This window comes from Bombina bombina, chromosome 9 (genome assembly GCF_027579735.1).
Source record: "Bombina bombina isolate aBomBom1 chromosome 9, aBomBom1.pri, whole genome shotgun sequence".
In the NCBI taxonomy this organism is placed as follows: Eukaryota; Metazoa; Chordata; class Amphibia; order Anura; family Bombinatoridae; genus Bombina; species Bombina bombina.
In genome coordinates, this window is record NC_069507.1 from 52,823,749 (window position 1) to 52,844,021 (window position 20,273).

General features: G+C 38.5%; 1 protein-coding gene across 2 annotated transcripts in view; it reads right to left on the reverse strand.

Annotated features, from left to right (window-relative positions):
• Window positions 1–2,240: 2,240 nt before the first annotated feature.
• BMS1 (BMS1 ribosome biogenesis factor) overlaps window positions 2,241–20,273 on the reverse strand; it is a 48,495-nt gene continuing 30,462 nt past the window's right edge. For both annotated transcript variants that reach the window (XM_053692095.1, XM_053692094.1), the window contains exons 18-23: window positions 19,387–19,445; window positions 17,647–17,769; window positions 16,877–17,024; window positions 16,411–16,586; window positions 14,026–14,187; window positions 2,241–5,232 (exon numbers count right to left, since the gene is read on the reverse strand). In XM_053692095.1, the coding sequence (XP_053548070.1) occupies window positions 5,008–5,232; window positions 14,026–14,187; window positions 16,411–16,586; window positions 16,877–17,024; window positions 17,647–17,769; window positions 19,387–19,445 (893 nt within the window). In that variant the 3' untranslated portion in view covers window positions 2,241–5,007. The remainder of the gene's footprint in view (window positions 5,233–14,025; window positions 14,188–16,410; window positions 16,587–16,876; window positions 17,025–17,646; window positions 17,770–19,386; window positions 19,446–20,273) is intronic.

Consider the following 20,273-nt stretch of genomic DNA (forward strand, 5'->3'; position numbering starts at 1 on the left):
AAACTGCAGCCAGGCACTCTCTCAATTTGGGCATATTTCGACTCAGCAGCCGTTAGTGTACAGGAACAGTAGGCGATGGGCTGTAGTTTGTTTGTTAAACTGCAGGAGGGCAGCCCCTAACCCATAACTGCTCGTATCAGCACTAACCACAGTCTTTTTAGAAAGGTCGTAGAACCCCAACACTGGGGCAGACCCTAACAGGGACTTGACCTGCCCAAAAGATTCTTCCTGTGAAGGTCCCCAGACCCAGGCAACATCTTTCTTTAACAACTCTGTGATAGGGTGTAGTATTGTGGATAAATCTGGAAGGAACCTGCCCACATAATTCACAAGGCCCAATATTTGTCTCAGCTCATGTACATCAGAAGGACTTTTCATCTGTTCAATAGCAAGGATTTTATCAGGGTCCGGCTTGATGCCATCCCCAATGATAATATGCCCAAAGTAACATAACTCAGCCTTCCTAAAATGACATTTCTCCTTATTTAATTTAAGCCCAGACTCTCTAATGGTCTGCAGCACACAGCTTAATGGCTGATCATGTTCTTCCAACGTAGACCCATACACAAAAATGTCTTCCATGACGACTGCCGTGCCCTTGTGGTCCCTTAGGAGAGAACTCATCTCTCTTTGAAAGATTTCAGGAGCAGAGGATATCCCGAAGGAGAGTCTGCAGAAGCAAAACCGACCTACCGGTGTAATGAAGGTAGTCAGTTTGCGGCACTCTCTTTACCGCCTCATTCAGCCTTTTCAAGTCTACACAGATGCGTACCTTCCCGTTTTTCTTTGCAAAAGGCACAATGGGGGCACACCAGTCAGTTGCTTCAACAACCACTTCAATGACTCCCATATTCTTCATATGCAGAAGTTCTTTCTCCACTTGAAGAATGAGCGGGAACAGAATTCTACGAGGAGTGGTAATGCTGTATGGGACTGTGACACCTTTAAGTGATATTCGGACTGGGTTGCAATTCAGTAGGCCAAATTCACCAAATATGTCTTCTGAAATCTCATTCACTCTGGCGACCAGGCCCAAACCACAGGCTGCTTTTCTGCTCAATAGGTTGTTAACACACTGACCTCTAATCACATGTACCCACATGGTGAATTTCCTCTGTTTGTACTCGCAGCTGGCAAGAAATTTCCCCGCACAATTGATGCGGCCACCAGGACTATGAACTTTTGTTGTAACTTTCGCCAGCTGAGGCTGTCGAGGCAGCTTTATGAATGCTGCAAGGGACATAACAGTGATGTCTGCTCCTGTGTCAATCTTAAAGGCAAACTTGGCTCCCATTACAGAAAGAGTAACCCGCCAATCTTCATCTGAACCAGACCGTTCAACAACAGACCCTACAAAGGACACTTCTTGACCCTCCTGGTCACTATCCACCTGCATCTCCTTAATGTATTCAGTTTTACACGCCACTTTAAAATGGCCCATTCGATTACATTCTCAAAATTTTTTGTCTTTAGCAGGGCATATGACACTCTGATCATGGGTACGGTTACACCGCGTGCAGCGAGCCTGCTGCGCCCATCCGCTTCTGGGCCTATCTGTTGCCCTTGGTCTACCGCACACACTGTGCCTTTCACTAGCAGCTCTCCTGAACTGCTGCACTTCATCCGCAATACTCTCGGACCTCAGATCAGCACTTTGCTTTTTTCACCAGTTCACTCTGGTGGGCAATCCTAATAGCCCCATCCAATGTTAAATCCGCCTCTAACTGTAGCTTCAGCGAGACTTCAGAATCTGCAATTCCTATGACTATTCTGTCTCTGATTTGCTCCTCTTTGCCAACACCAAACTCACAGAATTCAGCTAGTTCATACAGGCTGCGCACAAATAACCCCACAGAGTCTCCCACACGCTGAGCACGTTTGTGAAAACAGGCCCTCTCATGAATCACATTTTTGTGGGCACAAAGTGAGCACCGAGTTTGTTCATAACTATTTCAAAGTCAAATTCTTCCCCTTCTTGGAAAGTAAAGGCATTGAACACTGGCTCCACATCTTTCCCCATAGAGTATAAAGGAGAATTAACTTGTACTTCACCACTCCCCTTGTCCAGCTTGGAAGCAATCCTAAAGCGTTGAAACCGCTGACGCCATGTGGGCCAAGCTGCAGACTGAGAGAAATCAAAAGGCTCAGGTGGGGTAAACTTCGACATCGTCATTAATCAGGAAACAGAAGCGCAGGCAAGTACTTCTGACACCATGTCATGAGATGCAGGACACCGCATAGAAAGTACAACGCTATTTTATTGCAGAGCATAGAAGTATACAGCTTGCACAACACATCTAACTTGGTAACTGCAACATAAACAATAACGGCCCTAAACCACGCCCCCATCCGGTGACGTCACTTCCCACTCTCATCACACTATCTATAGACCTTTTTGTTTAGGGAAGCTTATCACCCAAATCAGTAACAAATGGAATTCCACTTACCTAATAGCTGCCCTCATCTAACTCTGCACTAACATTCTCCCCTTTGCAGCCCCCACACCTCCTGTTTCTCACCCTCCTACCCATCTAAATTGTAAGTTCCCACGGGAACAGGGCCCCCAATTCCCCCTGTATTTGTTTAAATTTTTTCTGGTGTTTTTACATTGTACTGTACCACCGTTCTACTTTTATCTTTGTACCCATGGACAGCACTGAAGAATTTGTTAAATTTCAATGGTTAAAGGGACAGTAAACACCTTGAGATTTGAATATAAAATAATTATGCATATATATATATCTTCTGAGCAATTTCTAATTCTTGGAAATTAAAATGCTCCCTGCTGACTTCTCAAGACTAATCCTGCTAGATATCTCTCCCTAGTTAGTTTTCACAGATAACTGCAAAACAATCTATTCTATACCAACTGTACAACAGTGTCTAGTCGTCTTGTATGTGGACTAAAGCCCAGATATTCTCCTCCAAATAAGACAAATGGGGTGGGTGGGGTTTGGCTATTGACTTGGCTGATATGTTATTCTATAGCAACACAACAGAAATGTCTTGTAATTACAACATGTTTACTGTCCCTTTAAGTATAATTGTGATTACAGAGAGAGAGACAGAGTTGATGAGGTTTGATGTTCCTGGAAGGCTAAGCCCATTTAAATGAGCATGCTCTTAAAATTGTCTGTGGCTTCAAAAACCAAAATTGGCTATTTCAAATACAAAAATAAATCTACATCATGTCTTAGACATAGAACACATTAAGAGGAAACACATTTTTAGAGTACGGTGTCACTTTATGTATGATGGAGACACGTCAGTCTCTGGAGGGAATAAAACAAGAACAATCTTTCAGAGGTATTTTACAACAAAACAGGCAAAATAAATAATGTATATTGCAATGTTTTACTTTCTTTAAACATTTTATAAGAAGATTCTTAATGTCCCTCTTATTTATCAATTGCAATTCACTTCAAAATGAAGAACCTAACTGTCCATTTATAGATATTTTAGATATTTGTTTGTTGTATTTCTGGTTTTGTAGGTTGGGTTTGTTCTAAAAGGACAAAAATTGCATCTCACTCTCCCTATAAAGAAGCTAAAAAGCAAATGATGTACCTACAAATGCCCCAAATCTAATAGCTGATTTAGGCAAGATGCATCATTTGCAGAACCTTTCCAGTGAGTGTGGAACAAACACATTCTTTTACAGAAAACTTAAAGGGACAGTCAAGTCCAAAAAAAACTTTAATTTTTCAAATAGGGCATGTAATTTTAAACAACTTTCCAATTTACTTTTATCAACCATGTTGCTTTGTTCTCTTGGTATTCTAGTTGAAAGTAAACCTAGGAAGGCTCATATGATAATGTTTAAGCCCTTGAAGGCCGCCTCTTTTTTATTAGCTTTTAACAGCAGGGGAGAGCTAGCTCATGTAGGCCATATAGATAACATTGTAATCACGCCCATGGCTAGTGGCAGACACTGCACTAATTGGCTAAAATGCAAGTCAATAGATAACTAAAAGTCATGTGATTAGGGGCGGTCAGAAGATGCTTAGATACCAGTTAGTCACAGAAGTAAAAAGTATATTAATATAACTGTTGGTTATGCAAAACTGGGGAATGGGTAATAAAGGGATTATCTATATTTTTAAACAACAATAATTCTGGTGTTGACTGTCCCTTTAAACAGGTGTTTAAATGTCCCATTAATTGTTTATTTTTTAATTAAAAATAAAAAAAAAATCTAAAAAGTTATTTTTTAGGCATTTTGATAGAGTTCATACACCGAATTTTGATAACTCTACAAATCCAGCAGCTGAATTAAAAAGGGGTCTTAACTTGTTTTACAGAGTCCACACAATCTGTAAATGCCTGTAATGCTGGTTTGGACCTTGTGATTGAAGTATTCTAGACATTTTAATTGACCGTCTGCATTTGTACAGTTATTGGTGCTAAACGTGATCAGCTCTGCTAACCTGCGCCTGCATGAGAGAAGTCGGTACAGTTTCTGATGCTGCGATACTGGAGCAACACGATAACGACGATTATTGCTGAACATTCGCGCAGTAATACTATACCCCTTTTTAATAAAACACTTAAAAGACTTTTTTCTATACATTACAGACTGTACAAAAAATGTATTTCCCACTGCAAAAGCCAAGAGCTGTAAAAGATCTCACATTATCCATCAGTTCATGTTAACTTACCTGAGTAAGAAAAAAAAAAACTGTATAAAAAAAAAAAGTCCCTAACTACAAATATGTCAAACAGTACAAAAACAAACATTAACGGTATTACAGGGCAATGGGCGTTTCTCTTTAGATGTAGTATAACAGTTTATAATAGTCGTTTCTAGCCATTAGATTATTTAAATTCATTGGTGATTGGAATTAAAACTAAAGTCTGTGTCTTGGTTTGTTACAAATCTTCGGACTTCTGCAATAAAAAGGAGGGTTGAGTAGAAAGTGTGTGCACTGGTTTTTAGACCGTGTCGGCTTTGCAGCACAGCGCAATCTTTAAAATCAGCCTGATGTCCGTCCATTAACAGAAACGTAATCATTGTTCCTCTCTGCCTTTTAAACTTGACTTTTGTCTTTTCTTCTCCTTCTGTCCAATTGCCCGGAAAAGCTTCTTCCTGGCATCTTTCTGTCTCTTTATCTTTTCCATCTCTTCTTTCTGCTTTTCCTGTAGGAAGGCGCTGTGCTGCTGCTTGTGCGCCATCTTGGCCTTGGTTTTTTTGTAGTTGTTCACTGTACCCAGGGCAACCAAAAGTGCAGATATCTAATGAAAGATACAATATTTAGATTGTTAGTGAAGTCCATTAAAGAATCAACTTGTGCATCGTAAACTCACTGGAAAAACATATACAAAACCTCAGAAGCACTATAAGGTTGTTTTTTTTATCTTTGCGCACACAAATGTACCTTAGAAGCACAGTAAACATAAAAAATATCACATAATTTTACAATATGTGCAGAATTAAGTAACATCCTAGGGACACCTTAAATAATGAAACAGATGTGAAAGAATTTTTTTTTTATTTTTTTTTGAAACAGCTTTATTAAGAAATTAGTAGAGTTTGTACAGACAGTACATGTTACATTACGTTAGAGAAAGAAATCACATTGATGGTATCAAGTACAGTGTATACTGACTGTTGACAAAGAATAATGCTGTCAGTTAGAGTTTAAAGCTTTAAACAAACAAACAAACATATAGTAAAATGAAAAATAACAATGTCTGAGTGATTAATTTCGTCGTGAAACTGCGTGAGAAACTTCTTACTGTGGAACCTGGGATCTGGAGTTCACATAGTCCTCCCATATCACTTTCATTTGGGCATATGAGTCTATGTTCTTGTTAGTCAAATAGGAGTACTCCTCTAGCTCAAGAATTTGATTAAAAATGTGTAGCCATTGTGTTATATCTGGTACTATTCTGCTTTTCCAATTTTTTACCATTAATTTTTTGAGACTATTGCTACCAATAAAAAGTAAATTCCTTCTATCTTTTGAAATCTTGCGTGGGATGATATTAAAGAGCCACAGTAGGGGGTCCACAGGCAGAGAAATACCCAACATAACCGACATCTCACATGCTACTTCTCTCCATATTCCCACTATTAGTGGACATGTCCACCATATATGGGACATAGTACCTAAATGTACTCCGCATCTCCAACATCTATCGCTACGAGTGGGGAATAGTTTATGAAGTCTGGCAGGGGTAAGGTACCATCTCTGAATTATTTTTAAATTCATCTCAATCAATCTGCTGGATGCAGAAATTCTAGTCACTGTCGAGAATATTAGTGTTCTGTCTGTGTCGGTCAAGTCGATCCCCAGTTCTTTCTCCCAACTATCAATATAATATGGGCTATTTGTTGTGGACTGTAGAAGGGCATAGGTTAATGAGAGAGCTCTTCTAACGGGAGCCTTAGAGTTGCATAGGGCCTCAAACGGGGTTAGTGTGCGTAGAAAGTTATTCCTATCTTTATGTTTATAAATATAAGAGTGGCACTGTCTCAAGACAAACCAATTACTGAATGCCATGAGGCCTGACTCCATCAGTTCAGGGCTAGTATATAGATGCTGTTCGTTCCCTAAATGCACCATCATGATTACTCTATTATTTTCTGTGTCAGGGGCTTGTCTGAGGAGGCCCATCCCCGGGGGGGAAGTCTATATTATCGGTAAGCGGAGTCAAGGGAGAGAACCTGGATGAGATGTGTGGATATTCAATCAGGATCCTATCCCACACTTTCATCGTTTCTAGAATAAGTGTATTTTGTGTGATTTTATCTGGAAAGGTCGCCCGTCTCTGCCAACATAATGCCCCCAGGTGTCTCTGTTCTGTGATATCATGTTCCAGCCTCACCCATGCCTTGTGTTCGTAATTTGTATACCAGTCTATCACTCTTTGCAAGAAGACAGCCTGTCTATATTTCGTCAAGTTAGGAACTCCCAAGCCGCCATCCCTGACGTGCATGCACATAATTTTTTTATTTATTCTAGCTTTTCTTCTGTCCCAAATATAATCGAATATTACTTTCTGTAGGGTATCTAAGAAATTAGAAGGGATAGTAATTGGTACTGTCTGGAGTATATATAGTATCCGAGGCAGAACATTCATCTTTGTGGCCTGGATTCTACCTAGCCACGTTATGTGTTGGGAGCGCCATGAAGACATGTCTGCAATGAGGGTCCTTTGTAGGGTTTTGTAGTTAAGTGCAAACATCTCCTTTTCAGAGGGGGCTAGCATTATCCCTAGGTATTTTAGGCTATTTCTCTGGATTCGGAACGGGCATAACCCCCTAATCCGTTCCAGTGTATGTCCTTCACACTGAATGGGTAGCATTTCAGATTTGTTTTTATTAATCAAAAAGTTGGATGCCAAATGGAAGCTATCCAACTCTTCCAACAAATGGGAAATAGTCTCGGCTGGGGAGGTTAGGAAAAACAGCACATCATCTGCGAATAGTAAAGTCTTATGTTCCCTATCTGCTATTGTGATGCCTAGGATGTCCCTATTTAGCCTTATCTTAGCTGCCAATGCTTCTACTACGCACGCGAACAGTAGGGGCGACAAAGGGCATCCCTGCCTCGTTCCATTGGAGATGTCTAGTTTCCCTGAGAATATGCCATTCACCCTAACTTTAGCTGTTGGAGAGGTATACAGGGCCATTATTTTTGAAATAAAACTATCGCATATACCAAATTTCTGGAGAATCCTCCTAAGAAAAAGCTAACTGACGCGGTCGAAAGCTTTCTCCGCGTCAGTGGAGACCACCACTGTTGGTATTTTGTTACTTTGTACATAGTTGACAAGATGGATTGCCCGTACTGTGTTATCTTTTGCCTCTCGGGCCTGTATAAAACCCACCTGATCGTTACTTATGATGGACGGTAGGACTAACCCTAATCTGTTAGCCAATATCTTTGAATATATTTTCAAGTCAGTGTTTAACAGCGAAATTGGGCGGAAGTTCTCTGGCCTATCTGGTGGTTTGCCCGGTTTCGGGAGCACCGTAATATATGCTTCTAAATTAAGCTGTGGAAATGGGACCTCCTCTGTTATATCATTGAACAGGGACACCATGTGTGGGATCAGAATATTTCTATATTTTTTAAAATAGTTGTTAGTAAATCCATCGGGACCTGGGGCTTTATTTGATGGGAGTTGGGAAATAACTTCCTTTATCTCTACAGGGGTTATAGGGGCTTTAAGAGTGTTATTCTGGTCTAGCGTTAGCTGAGGTAAAGGGATATTTCTTAGATAGTTCTGAATATACCTTTCATGGTCAGGGCTATCAGTATGTAAGCTTTCCAAGTTGTATAAACGTTCGTAATATGTCCTAAAGGCTTCAGCTATTTTGTCTGAGGTGTATACTTCCTTATTGTGGATATTTTTAAGTGTCAGGATGTAACTCCTATTTATTTTTCTTTTTAATTTCCTGGCTAGAATTGGGCCACATTTGTTATCTCCTTCATAGTATTTTTGTCGCAATCTAAATGTCTGTCTCTTGCATTCCTTTCCCATAAGTGAATTAACTGCCTCCCTACATTCAGTTATTTTCTGCTGCAGATCTAAATCTGTAGAGTCTGATTCTCTATGTTTTTCTGTAATAACTCGTTGATGGCCCTATTTGTCTGTTTGGTTTGGTGGGATTGAATACTAATTATCTCCCCCCTTATTACAGTCTTGTGTGCCTCCCATACCATTCTGATGTCTGTCTTGGGGGTCGCGGTCGTGTTAATAGTAAAATATTCCGTTATTGATTTTTCTAAGCGTTGGATAATGGTTGGGTCACCCAGTATGCTTTCCTCCAATCTCCATGAGTGTTGTCTGCAGGGGATATGTGGCCAGTTAAACTCGCAGCTAACTATAGAATGGTCAGACCATGAATTTGGTAGTATTCTTAATCGTGTGACTCTAGCTAGGTTGGTGACATCTACCATTATGTAGTCAATGCGTGAGTGTCTTTGATGTGGATTGGAGAAAAAAGTATATTCTTTCCTATCGGGATAAAGTACCCTCCAGGCATCATGTAGGGCAAGATCTTTCAGTTGTACTTTAACAGAGTTAATCACCCGGTGAGGAGTAGAAGAGGTATGGTTAGAGTTATCTAGTTTGGGGTTCATTGTAATATTAAAATCCCCCCCCATGACCACCGCCCCCTTAGCTAGTTGCAATAACAGATTAGATAAATGTTTAAAAAAGTTATCTTGTTTTAAATTTGGGGCATAAACATTCACCAGGGTGACCACTGAGTTAAAAAGTTTCCCTATTAAAATGAGATATCGCCCCTGTTTGTTCGCGATTTTCCTAGTCAGTGTGAATGGGATACCCCTCTTTATTAGGATGGCAACCCCATTTGTTTTGGCAGTGTTCGAGGCGTAATATGAGTCTCCAAATTTATATGTAAAGGTCCTGGGTTCCCTACCTCTAATAAAATGTGTCTCTTGTAAAAAGATCACCTCTCCCTTTTTCTGTTTGAGGTCTTTCAGTGCTATATTTCTTTTGTACTGGCTGTTAAGTCCCTTTGTGTTAGTTGTAAGGAAGTGGAGATTGCTCTTTATGCATAACATTTTAACTAGTTTCCCTTCCTCCACCCATTCTCAAGGTTTTAAAAGTGACTATGCTAAGTGGTGGCTTCTTAAGTGATGGTATGACATTCCCAGAAAGAGGTACATGTGTGCAGCATTGTATATATTCCCAGTTCCATTCAACTATCATCTTATCCCTTGTGCAGCTATATTTGTATTGCAGTTGATTCACTCTATGACATTTGATTATAAGATTAAAACTAAAATTTAAGCATAAAAATAAATAACAATAAACAGTAAACAAAATCTTTGTCCCTTTGAGAGAACCATCTCTCAGGGCCATAATATAGATGGGGAGTGTGTCCAGGACCACTCCTTAAACATGTAAATTTCTGAATTTCTTTCAACCTAAGGGTATGTGAAAAAAAGGCAGAAAAGTGTAAACATAAATATTAACGTTAATTTTTAAACTTTAAACATTAAACATGGTCACAAGACTGTTGTCCATAATGGGAGGTTCATTGGGTGAGCTGTCTATGCTCACTAAGTAGGCATAGTAGTGTAATTGTTCTTCCAACGGGCACCTGGGAGGTGAATGTCAATTTGGAGCTACGACTAAAGCCATGGCCCGGGAAAGTCATTGTCTATTATAATGAACGCTCCATAACTTCTGGGAATGTTTATAATCTTTTAGTAAAGGAAAAAAGGAAGAGTAAATTAGATTGATCTCACCCATTACTTGGTCAGTTCACCAGAGCTGAGAATTTAAGAGTCCACTTCCACTTCAGGGCTTGATGGTTGTTCTAGATCTTTTGCCTTCCTTCTTTTTGGTGGTACTTTGGTCCACCTCTGAATTGAGTCTTGGTTAGGCTGTATGCGTTGTCTGGTTTCTTCCTTCCCTACATCTGAAGGATGCGGCCGTCGAAAAGAGAGTTTCAAATCTTCTGCTAGGGCAGGTAGATCCTCTTCTGTTTTATAGATAATTGTACGCCCCTCGTGAGTCACAATTAAACTGAACGGATAGCCCCAGCGGTATCGTATTCGTTGCTCCTGCAACACTTTAGTAATAAACCTTACTTCTCTCCTTCTTTGTATAGTAGCTGGGCTAAGGTCCATAAAAATTTGTAGCTTATGGTCCACATATTGGATAGTAGGGGTGGTACGGGCTGCCTGCCAAATCTTTTCTTTTTCTGCGTAGCGTAGGAATCTTAGGATTATATCTCGTGGCGGGGCGTTTGGAGGTGGGGGCGGTCTGAGGGCCCTATGCGCTCTGTCCAGTTCTATGTCAGGAATTGATTGATCATCCAAGAGAAGTTTAAACAGACCCTGTAGATAATTAGGGATATCTAAATGTGAAACGGTTTCAGGGACGCCCCTGATCCTCAGGTTATTACGGCGCCCCCTATTGTCCAGCTCCTCTATCTTATCTTGCAAGGTCTCCATCTGAGCATGATGTATATTAACCTGTGTGGTTACGCCATCAAATAAAGTATTCATAGTCTCTTGTGTTTCTTCTACATATTCAATTCTCTGCCCCATTTCATTTAAATTCTGCTTCATGTTTGCTAGATCTTTTGTTATTAAGTCCTTAAGAGCATCAAAGTCAGCTTTGGTGGGTAGGTTAGCTATGTCTGCTTTAATCTGCGTGGCATAAGACCATGAGATGTCTGTGGCTGAATTCGCAGAGGTTTCTATACTTGGTGAATCTTGGCTGTGTGTGTCTCCCTCTTTTTGATTATTTGTAGGGCATTGGAAAAAATTGCTCACTGAAGAAGTAAGCTGTGAGTGCGATTTGGCCGCTTTGTCAGCTTTATTTTTAGCTTTAGATGTCATGTTGAATTTGTAGTGAGGCCTCTGCAAATTGTATGCACGTGGGAGAGGATTACAACACAATAAAAATTAATTCACTGTTTGCGTTACTGACTCAATCTTCTCTGTTCCTTTATATCCAAAAATTTATGAAAGGTGCCCTGCTTGGGGGCAGTGATAAAAACAAGGCCTCTCTCCTCAAAGTTATTTCCCAAATCTGTTTAGTTTTTCTACATCGTCTTGTGACCGGATTATGGGGTGCCTTCTCTAAACATTGTTCAGTGTAGGGGGACTTGTTTCAGTTATTAAGAGGCTTGAACGCTCCATTGTGAGTGAGCCTGCCTCCGCTCCAAATACTTCAGTATCACCTTTTAGCTAGGCCGTAATGGCGGCGAAACTTTAATTTTGTCGGTTTTAGTAAGCAGCTGCCGCAAGGTTTGACGGCCGTCAGAATTAGTATGCCTGGTGTTTGGGCTTTAGCAGCGCTTATTGTCCCGGTGTAGTCAGTGTGTCAGTTCTTACCAGATGGCGATGCCCTTAGGTATCGGTGACGACTTTTAGCGTTGTGACGGATCTGCTCAAGTGCCCATGTCGGATCTTTCGGTCACCTCCACCTTTGCTGGGCATATCCTTGTCCACAATTTGCATGAAAAAAATCTTTGGTCGAGGTCTGTAACCCTTAGTTAGTGCACAAAAGGAGTAGTCCCGGTGCCGGAGCTTCACACACAAGCGGCCATTCACCTGCGTGGCCAGGCTCCGCCCCCATGAGTTAATCGATGTGAAAGAATTTTTAACCCCCACAAAGGTATATTTACCTTCCGCTCTGATCCAACCTCTTCTAAAAAAAATTCTCAAAAGTGCCTCCCGGGTGCACTGTGTAATCACAGCTCGTCCGTTCCCAGCACTGAACTAAATGTAGCGCACTCCTGCAGATGTAGGCTGCTTTACCCATCACAGGAGCACACTACATTTAGTTCAATGGTGTGACTGGGCGCACTGTGACAAGACAGCACGCCCATGACTGGGGAGGAGTGGTAGGCAAGTATACCTGTTTATTTTTTATATTGTTTTAATCTTATTCAGGTGCAGGTATAACTTCTTTTCCATATGGTGATACTCAATGAAATGCGCCGTAATTTGGTTGGATGTAAATATTCATATACTGTTCAACAGCATTTATTTTGTTCAAAGTGCAAACAGGATCATTTATACAATATCTCATATACTGCTTGAGAATGTAGCGTGTTTATCATATGCGCACAAAGGTGAAAAACAAACATATAGTGCTTCCGGTTCTTTACATACCTTTGTCTAAATGTGTTCCATATCAATGATTAGGAGATCTGGGTTTTACTGGTTAACTTTTTTTATCATCTCATAAGTGAGTGATAAACTATTTGTTTACCGTTTGAATGTAAATCCTATGGAGCACGGCTTGTCTCCTCTTGTATTTGCTTTTGGGAAGAATCAGTTTTATATATCTGTTATATTTCTTTATCACTATGAATCAGAGTGTGTAACCCCCTACTCATTTACCCAGTGGTAAAGAATTTGACAATTATAATATGCTGGGTTTTTAGAACTCTACTTAAAAGGATATTGCACTATATTTGTTAGTAAGTCTTATAAACTTGCTTAATAAAAAGTAATGAGATTTACATGTCACCATGACACTGCCCAACATGTAAGTTTTTGGAAGTTCTGAATAAAGTTTTTTTTGTTTTTTGTTTTTTTTTTGCTGTGGGAGTTGTCCCTGTCAGCCAGTAAGCAGTAGAGTACCAAATAGGTTCTGTTGTGAATAAGCATACACTTCTTTCAGCTTCACCTTGAATTGAAACAGCTTTTACTTAACCCTTTTAACAAAAAATAAATATGTTGCTGCTCTTTAATATGTAATATGTCCATTTAACTGTATTAAAGGACCATTAAACACAGTAGATTTGCATAATCAACAAACGCAAGATAACAAGACAATACAATAGCATTTACTCTGAATTTCAAATGAATAGTAGATTTTTTTCTAACAAATTTCAAAGTTATGTATATTTCCACTCCCCCTGTACCATGTGATAGCAATCAGCCAATCACAAATGCATATACGTATAGTCAGTTAATTCTTGCACATGCTCAGTAGGAGCTGGTGACTCAAAAAGTGTAAATATAAAAGAATGTGCACATTTTTTTTAATGGAAGTAAATTGGAAAGTTGTTTTAATTTAATTTGACCTGAGTGTCCCTTTAATACAGGCCCCTTTAGCTGTAGCGATAATTTACAGTTCATGGGGGATACCTTTGTTTAAAAATAAAATAGTATCCGTAGCAACAAGTATGATAAGTTATAGAACATTGCTTAGAAATGATCAGGTCCTTCAAAACAGATTCATCCATATCTGGGACTTATTGACATTATTTGAAACATTTAAATATATACCCTATTTAAAGTTAAAGCGGAAATGTACATAATTTTTTTAAATAATTAAAAATCAAAGAAAAATATATAGACTCAGAATAAGACTAACCTAAAACAAAACCAGTAGTCATTTTAAACCCAGAGACAAAATGTACAATACGCAGATATTCCACCTTAAATATAAATAGTTCCTATCACTTCAACATAAATTAGTAACAAAGGTTTGTTTAAATAATCAAATTGCATTGTTAGAGAAGCCAACATAAGAGACTTTGAACTCAAAGGTAACACATAGGTTGATGATAACTACCTTTTTTTCGTGAGGCTCACGGATCACAGCCGGACGAATTTTGTCCCGGGACAATTTGCCCTTCTTTTCCATTACTTTTTGCTTGCTCTTAAATGGCAAGGCTTTCTGCAGATCTTTGGGGACGTGGAGTGGGTTGAAATGTCTCACTTGTCTTACGATTGGCTGGAACGGGAAAGAGGGAGAAAGTCAATTCTACAGCAGCCAAAGCAGTAAGAAAGTACTTGTCACCATGCAAACAGTCCATTTACAACAATACATATGTAGTTCTGATTCCTCAACATTTCCCCACACTGTTCTTTTCAAACATAAAAATGTGAAAGATGAACTAAAAGGGCTATTATAGTCAAAAAATGACATATGCTCTAATCCATTAGAGAATGTAACTTAATGACGATTGACCCTACACTACTTTGTTTTAAACCCACAAAAAGGTTAACCACACAGTAGAAATACAGCTCAGGACTACAGCAGAAAATGTCACTGATCCATTCAGCAGCGCTAGGTACACAGCTAGGTTGTGCAACTAATACTGCTGATTGGACCAGTGGCATTTTATGCTAAGGGCCAGCAGTGCTCTGCAAGTCCTTATAAGTATTTCTACTATGCGTTAACCCCTTTGCGGGAGTTAAACACACAGTGTAGGGTCGATAGTCTTTAAATTACATGCTCTAATAGATTAGAGATGCAATCACCATAATGGTCCTTTAAAGAGACAGTGTACCACAAATTTTGCTTCCCTTTAATTTGTTTCCAATTAAACATTTTACCTGTTGGAGTGTATTAAAATTGTTTACAAATAGGTAATGTATTTATTTCGGCATTTGAAGTAGCTGATTTTTCCTGTGGTGTCCCTATCTATACTGATAGTTTCTATACTTAGAGGGCCATGATACCCAAATATGGAAACACTTGAAAGTGATGCAGCATAGCTGTAAAAAAACTGACTCGAAAATATCACCTGAACATCTCTATGTAAAAAAGAAAGATATTTTACCTCAAAATGTCCCAAATCCCATTGTAAAAGACTTTAAGCAGCAAATCAGTATGTCAGGCAAGGGAGCGAGTTTCATGCACACTCATGTTATTTCCCTATTCAGTTTAAGGAAGTTTACTATGAAATCTCATGAAAGTTAAGTGAAATCTCATGAGATCACAGTAAAAGAGTTCATGACCTCAGCACTGTTGATGCCGATTGGCTGCTGTTCATTTCTTCCTCTTTTTTTTTTACCTGCAGCTGGGAGCAGCTGAGTATAACTTTTTACACAGCATTTACTCTGATGCGCTAAGAGGAAATTGTGAGGTTAAATATCTTCCTTTTTTTACATAGAGATGATCAGGTGATATTCTCCTGTCAGCTTTTTACAGTTATGCTACATCACTTTCAAGTAACAAAAACAGATATTTCATATACAAAAATAAAGAAACAATTACTTATACTCTGCAGCTGGTATAACCAGTCATTGGAAACACATTAAAGGGAAAAAAAATACAGAACAATGTCCCTTTAAGCATGTCATTTATATATAAAAGCAAGACCAATTATGATGGTTACACTTAAAGGTACAAGAAACACTTTGCTATTACAAGGCTTTTCTGTAGTCTTACAATAAATTAGCATATCAGCAAAATGTTAAATCTTTATTAAAACAGTAACACAATGCTTGCTGCAAATGTTTTCAACAGCCAAACCTCCCCCACTCTGCGTCATCTGGAGGAGCTAAGTGTCATTTTGTTAGCAAAACCTAACTGGCCAAAGCAAAGACACTCAAGATGTCCCAGAGCTGCAAAATAATGCAAATTTTGCTCACAAAATGCCACTTGTAAATGCTTTTAAAACATTTATTTTGTGTGCAGATCTTTTAGAATGCAAACACTTAATAGCTGATATATAAAGTGAATATACCAACAAAAGACAAACATTAGATTTGCATAATCAACAAATGCAAGATAACAAGACAATGCAATAGCACTTAGTCTGAACTTCAAATGAGTAGTAGATTTTTTTATAACAAATTTCAAAGTTATGTATATTTCCACTCCCCTTGTACCATGTGATAGCAATCAGCCAATCACAAATGCATATACGTATAGTCTGTGAATTCTTGCACATGCTCAGTAGGATCTGGTGATTCAAAAATTGTAAATATAAAAGACTGTGCACATTTTTTTTTAATAGAAGTAAATTGGAAAGTTGTTTAAAATTACATGTTGTATCTGGATCATGAAAATTTAATTTAACCCGAGTGTCCCTTTAATCTCAACTGTATTTAATATGTGCAGCACCATATTTATCATCTCATTCAGAATAGATCTAAGTTAATCATAAACAAAAAACAATGATAATGACTGATAAGAATCATATTAGCAGCAGATTCACATATATACCTTGTACAGAGAATCCTTCTGCGGCTTGTTTCGGATCCCCAGGTCATGTCGCAGCTGGCCTACAGTTTTCAAGCCAGTCCAGCTATCTTTCTGCCCCACTGGCTTTAATAGGGAGGTGACTGGGTTATAGAAAGTGGGCACAGTGACTGGGAACCAGGTGCGCATGAAAACTATATCTGCAATCACATACAAAGGATGCAACATGGGTGTATTATAAGGCTGTATTTTTAAAGAAAACATTTGTATTATACAACAAATACTAACCAACACCAACAACCATAACAATGTATGGGTGAGAGAGAAGAGAGGCAGAAAAAGAAAGAATGCGAGAGAGAAAAGTGACAGAGTGAGACAAAGAGAGGGGGAAAGAGAGGAGGAGAAAAAGACAAGATTATATATATTAAAAAAAACAAGATACAGCTCCTAAGAGGTTTATTGTGCTGTCTAAAGCAGCCGGGCAACCTACCACTCATTAGCAGCTTGTCTTCAAAGGTGCCCCTAAACGCCCCTACTGGTGTTCGCAGGGCCTTCTTAATCTGCCCCCGAATTCCACTCACTGTGCGCACAGAGGCTCCTTCAAACTTGGCCACTTCAAGTGCTGAGTTGAACATCCCCTAAGAGGACACAGAAGATGAGATTGCAAAGTGGATATGATAAGAGATGATGGAGGAGACCCTCACATAACTACAGACCAGAATACAAAGTTTAACCCTAATCAGTGGTATCATACAGTAAAATCTCATAGGTCATACTTTAAAAAGATACCAGGTTTGAAAAAAATCCTGAACAATACAAATTTTATTACAAGGTCTGAAAGTAGTACATACAAGGTAAGGTTTATAAGTAATTCACAATTTTTACTCTGGCTACTAATTGTACAAATATATCGATGCACAAAAACACTCGTCTGGCTCAGAAAGAAAAAAGTAAGTGCAGCTGGCTATTACATTTTGTATAAAATGTGTCGCTCCCTGGGATTATATCATATAATATATTAATAGAATAAAACCTAAAATATAATACGTACACATGCATAGATATACATAATACACATACATCTTGTACATGTCTAATATACAAATATGTGTGCATGTGCTGTGTGTTGAAAATAAATGTACATAATAGCCCCTTCCTAGACAAGTATCTTAGTTACTCAATCAGTATATTAAGTCGGTATAATAAGTACAGATTTTCATCTTACAGAGATAACGTATTATCAGCTGATGATCTCTGTACCTTGATAAAGGCTGTGTTCTTGTAGATCTTACAAGGATATCCAATCAGCTTTAACTTCTTTACCACAGTGATGGATTTGTCCAGGTCTAGCACAACACCAGTTGCAGCTATTCTGAAGTCAGCCTACAGAAATGTACAAATGTAACACAAATGACTCAATGTAATATACTGCTACATATTAAATTAAGCACATGAGTAAATATATGAGACAAAGATTTAATGAGTAAAAGAAACAAAAAAACATTTGCTGAAACAAATGATGAAAAGATTTATAATTATGACTGCCACCTAAATACAAGGAAGTGCACTATAAAATGCAAAGTAGTGTGCCCCCAGAGACTTTTTTAGAGGATGCCCCAGCTAAACTTTAAGCCAATATTAAGCTAATATTAAACGTTTTCAATGTTTGTTGCTCAAAATTATTATTTAAATCAGTTTACTTTAAATTATGCAATTTGTTTGTGCTTTGGATAGCTTAAAGTGATGGTAAATCCTAGTGTTTTTGTCATTAAAGTGATTGTAAAGTTTAATGAATGAGTGCCCAGTATCTAAAAATAAAATTTAAAAAGAGGGGCACTTGCATTCATTAAACTTTACAAAAAGACGCTTATTTTTTTTAAACACTTACCTTTGTGTTATGGTAAACATAATGCCAATCCTCCACCCACAGCTCCTGCTTTCATTAGCATATCGATGACGATCCGGCTTCCTCCAATCGTTGCTTGCCTCACAAGTTAGAGGCCAAAGGGGGCACACGACGACTGGAGGAAGCCAGATACATCATCAATCTGCTAAAGAAAGCAGAAGCTGCAGGCTGAGGATCGACGTTATGTTTACCAAAATAAGTGTCTTTGTAAAGTTTAATGAATGAAAGTGCATAAACTCGCAGGCAAATAAAGGTACTTTGAGCATGAAGTTTTTTATACTTCATGACTGAAAGTCCCCTTTATTTGTAACACTGGTAAATCCCCGCGTTTCACAAACACTAGGATTTACCATCACTTTAAGTAACATTTATAAGTGACAGAAAATGTTATAATATTGCATCGTATTAAACGGCCCCACCGGGCTACTTCATATTGCCACCTGGCTTTGAAATGATTCTGTGGAGAACACTGAGATGGTTCAGGGGCGAGTATTATTTTTCAGAGACATATAAAAAGACGAGAAACAAAGATTCCTACTGTCATAATAAATGAATGATGGATATTAGATATAAAATGATCTACATGTGGTGAATAAGTTGCCCTTTCATCTTTATAAACAAAAGCAGCACAAGGGTAGAATAATCCTGTGATGAATTAGTCATTAAAGTGATTGTAAAGTTGAATAACTTAAAGCCCAGTATTTAAAAATACTCTAAAACATGGGCACTTTAAGTCATTAAACTTTACAATTAAGCTTCTTTTTCAAAATACTTACCTTTTTGTTTCTGTAAACTAACCGCCGATCCTCCGCCCGCATCTCCTTCAGTATTTAGCATATCGATGACGATTCCGGCTTCCTCCAATCAGACCGGAAACGTCATCGATCTGCTAGATACTGAAGGAGATGCGGGCGGAGGATAGACGGTAGGTTTACAGTAACACAAAGGTGTAATTGTAAAGTGCCCATGTTTCTAAGAGTATTTTTAAATGCTGGGCTTTAAGTCATTTAACTTTACAATCACTTTAAAGACACACAGACTAATCACACGGATGACTTTCTGTTTGGCCCTAATACATGTAACACATTACTCACAGTAGTAGTGCTGACAGACTGGACTGCCAAGAAGCCGGTTCCTTGAGGGGTTATGGGACCTGAAAATAAAACGCAATTATTTAACAAGGTACATGGCGATTTTATGCTATAAATTCCTATTGCAACAGAAGATATTATCCAATTTAAAAATTAAAATATTTATTCTTACATTTTAGAATTTTCTTAGAGGTGAATAAAACCCCAACATTTTTCTCATGATTCAGATAGAACATACAATTTTAAACAATTATTTGCTTCATTCTCTCGCTATCCTTTGTTGAAGGAGCAGCAATGCACTACTGGGAGCTAGCTGAAAACATTGGGTGAGCCAATGACAAGAGGCATACATGTGCAGTCACCAACTAGCAACTAGCTCTCAGTAGTACATTGTTGCTCCTGAGCATACCTAGGTATGTCTTTAAACAAAGAATACCAAGAGATTGAAACCAAATAAATATTTCACTGAAAAGTTGTTTAAAATTGTATGCTTTAAATCATTTTATTTTAATGTTCCTTTAACTTATATTTAATTACTGATCATGCCTTTTATTATTGATCTTGTAAAATAAATTTCCTTTCTAAAAAAATATAGCTGTGAATTAGATTTCAGCGCTAGTGTAAAAAATTAGCCTTTTCAGGGTTGAAAGTGACGCTTAGGAATCAGATGTACACAAACATGCATTATACTTAACCATAATTACATGTTCTAATTCTTTACAGCATGTCATTTTAAGACTCTAGGCTCTGCACTAGTTTGTGTTTAACAAAGGGGTTAAAAACACAGTAGAAACAGAGATTGGCAGCCACAGAGCATTGCTGGTCCTGAGAAGAAACAGCCGCTGATCCAATCAGCAGCGCTGGTTATAGATCTGAGTTGCGGGACTATC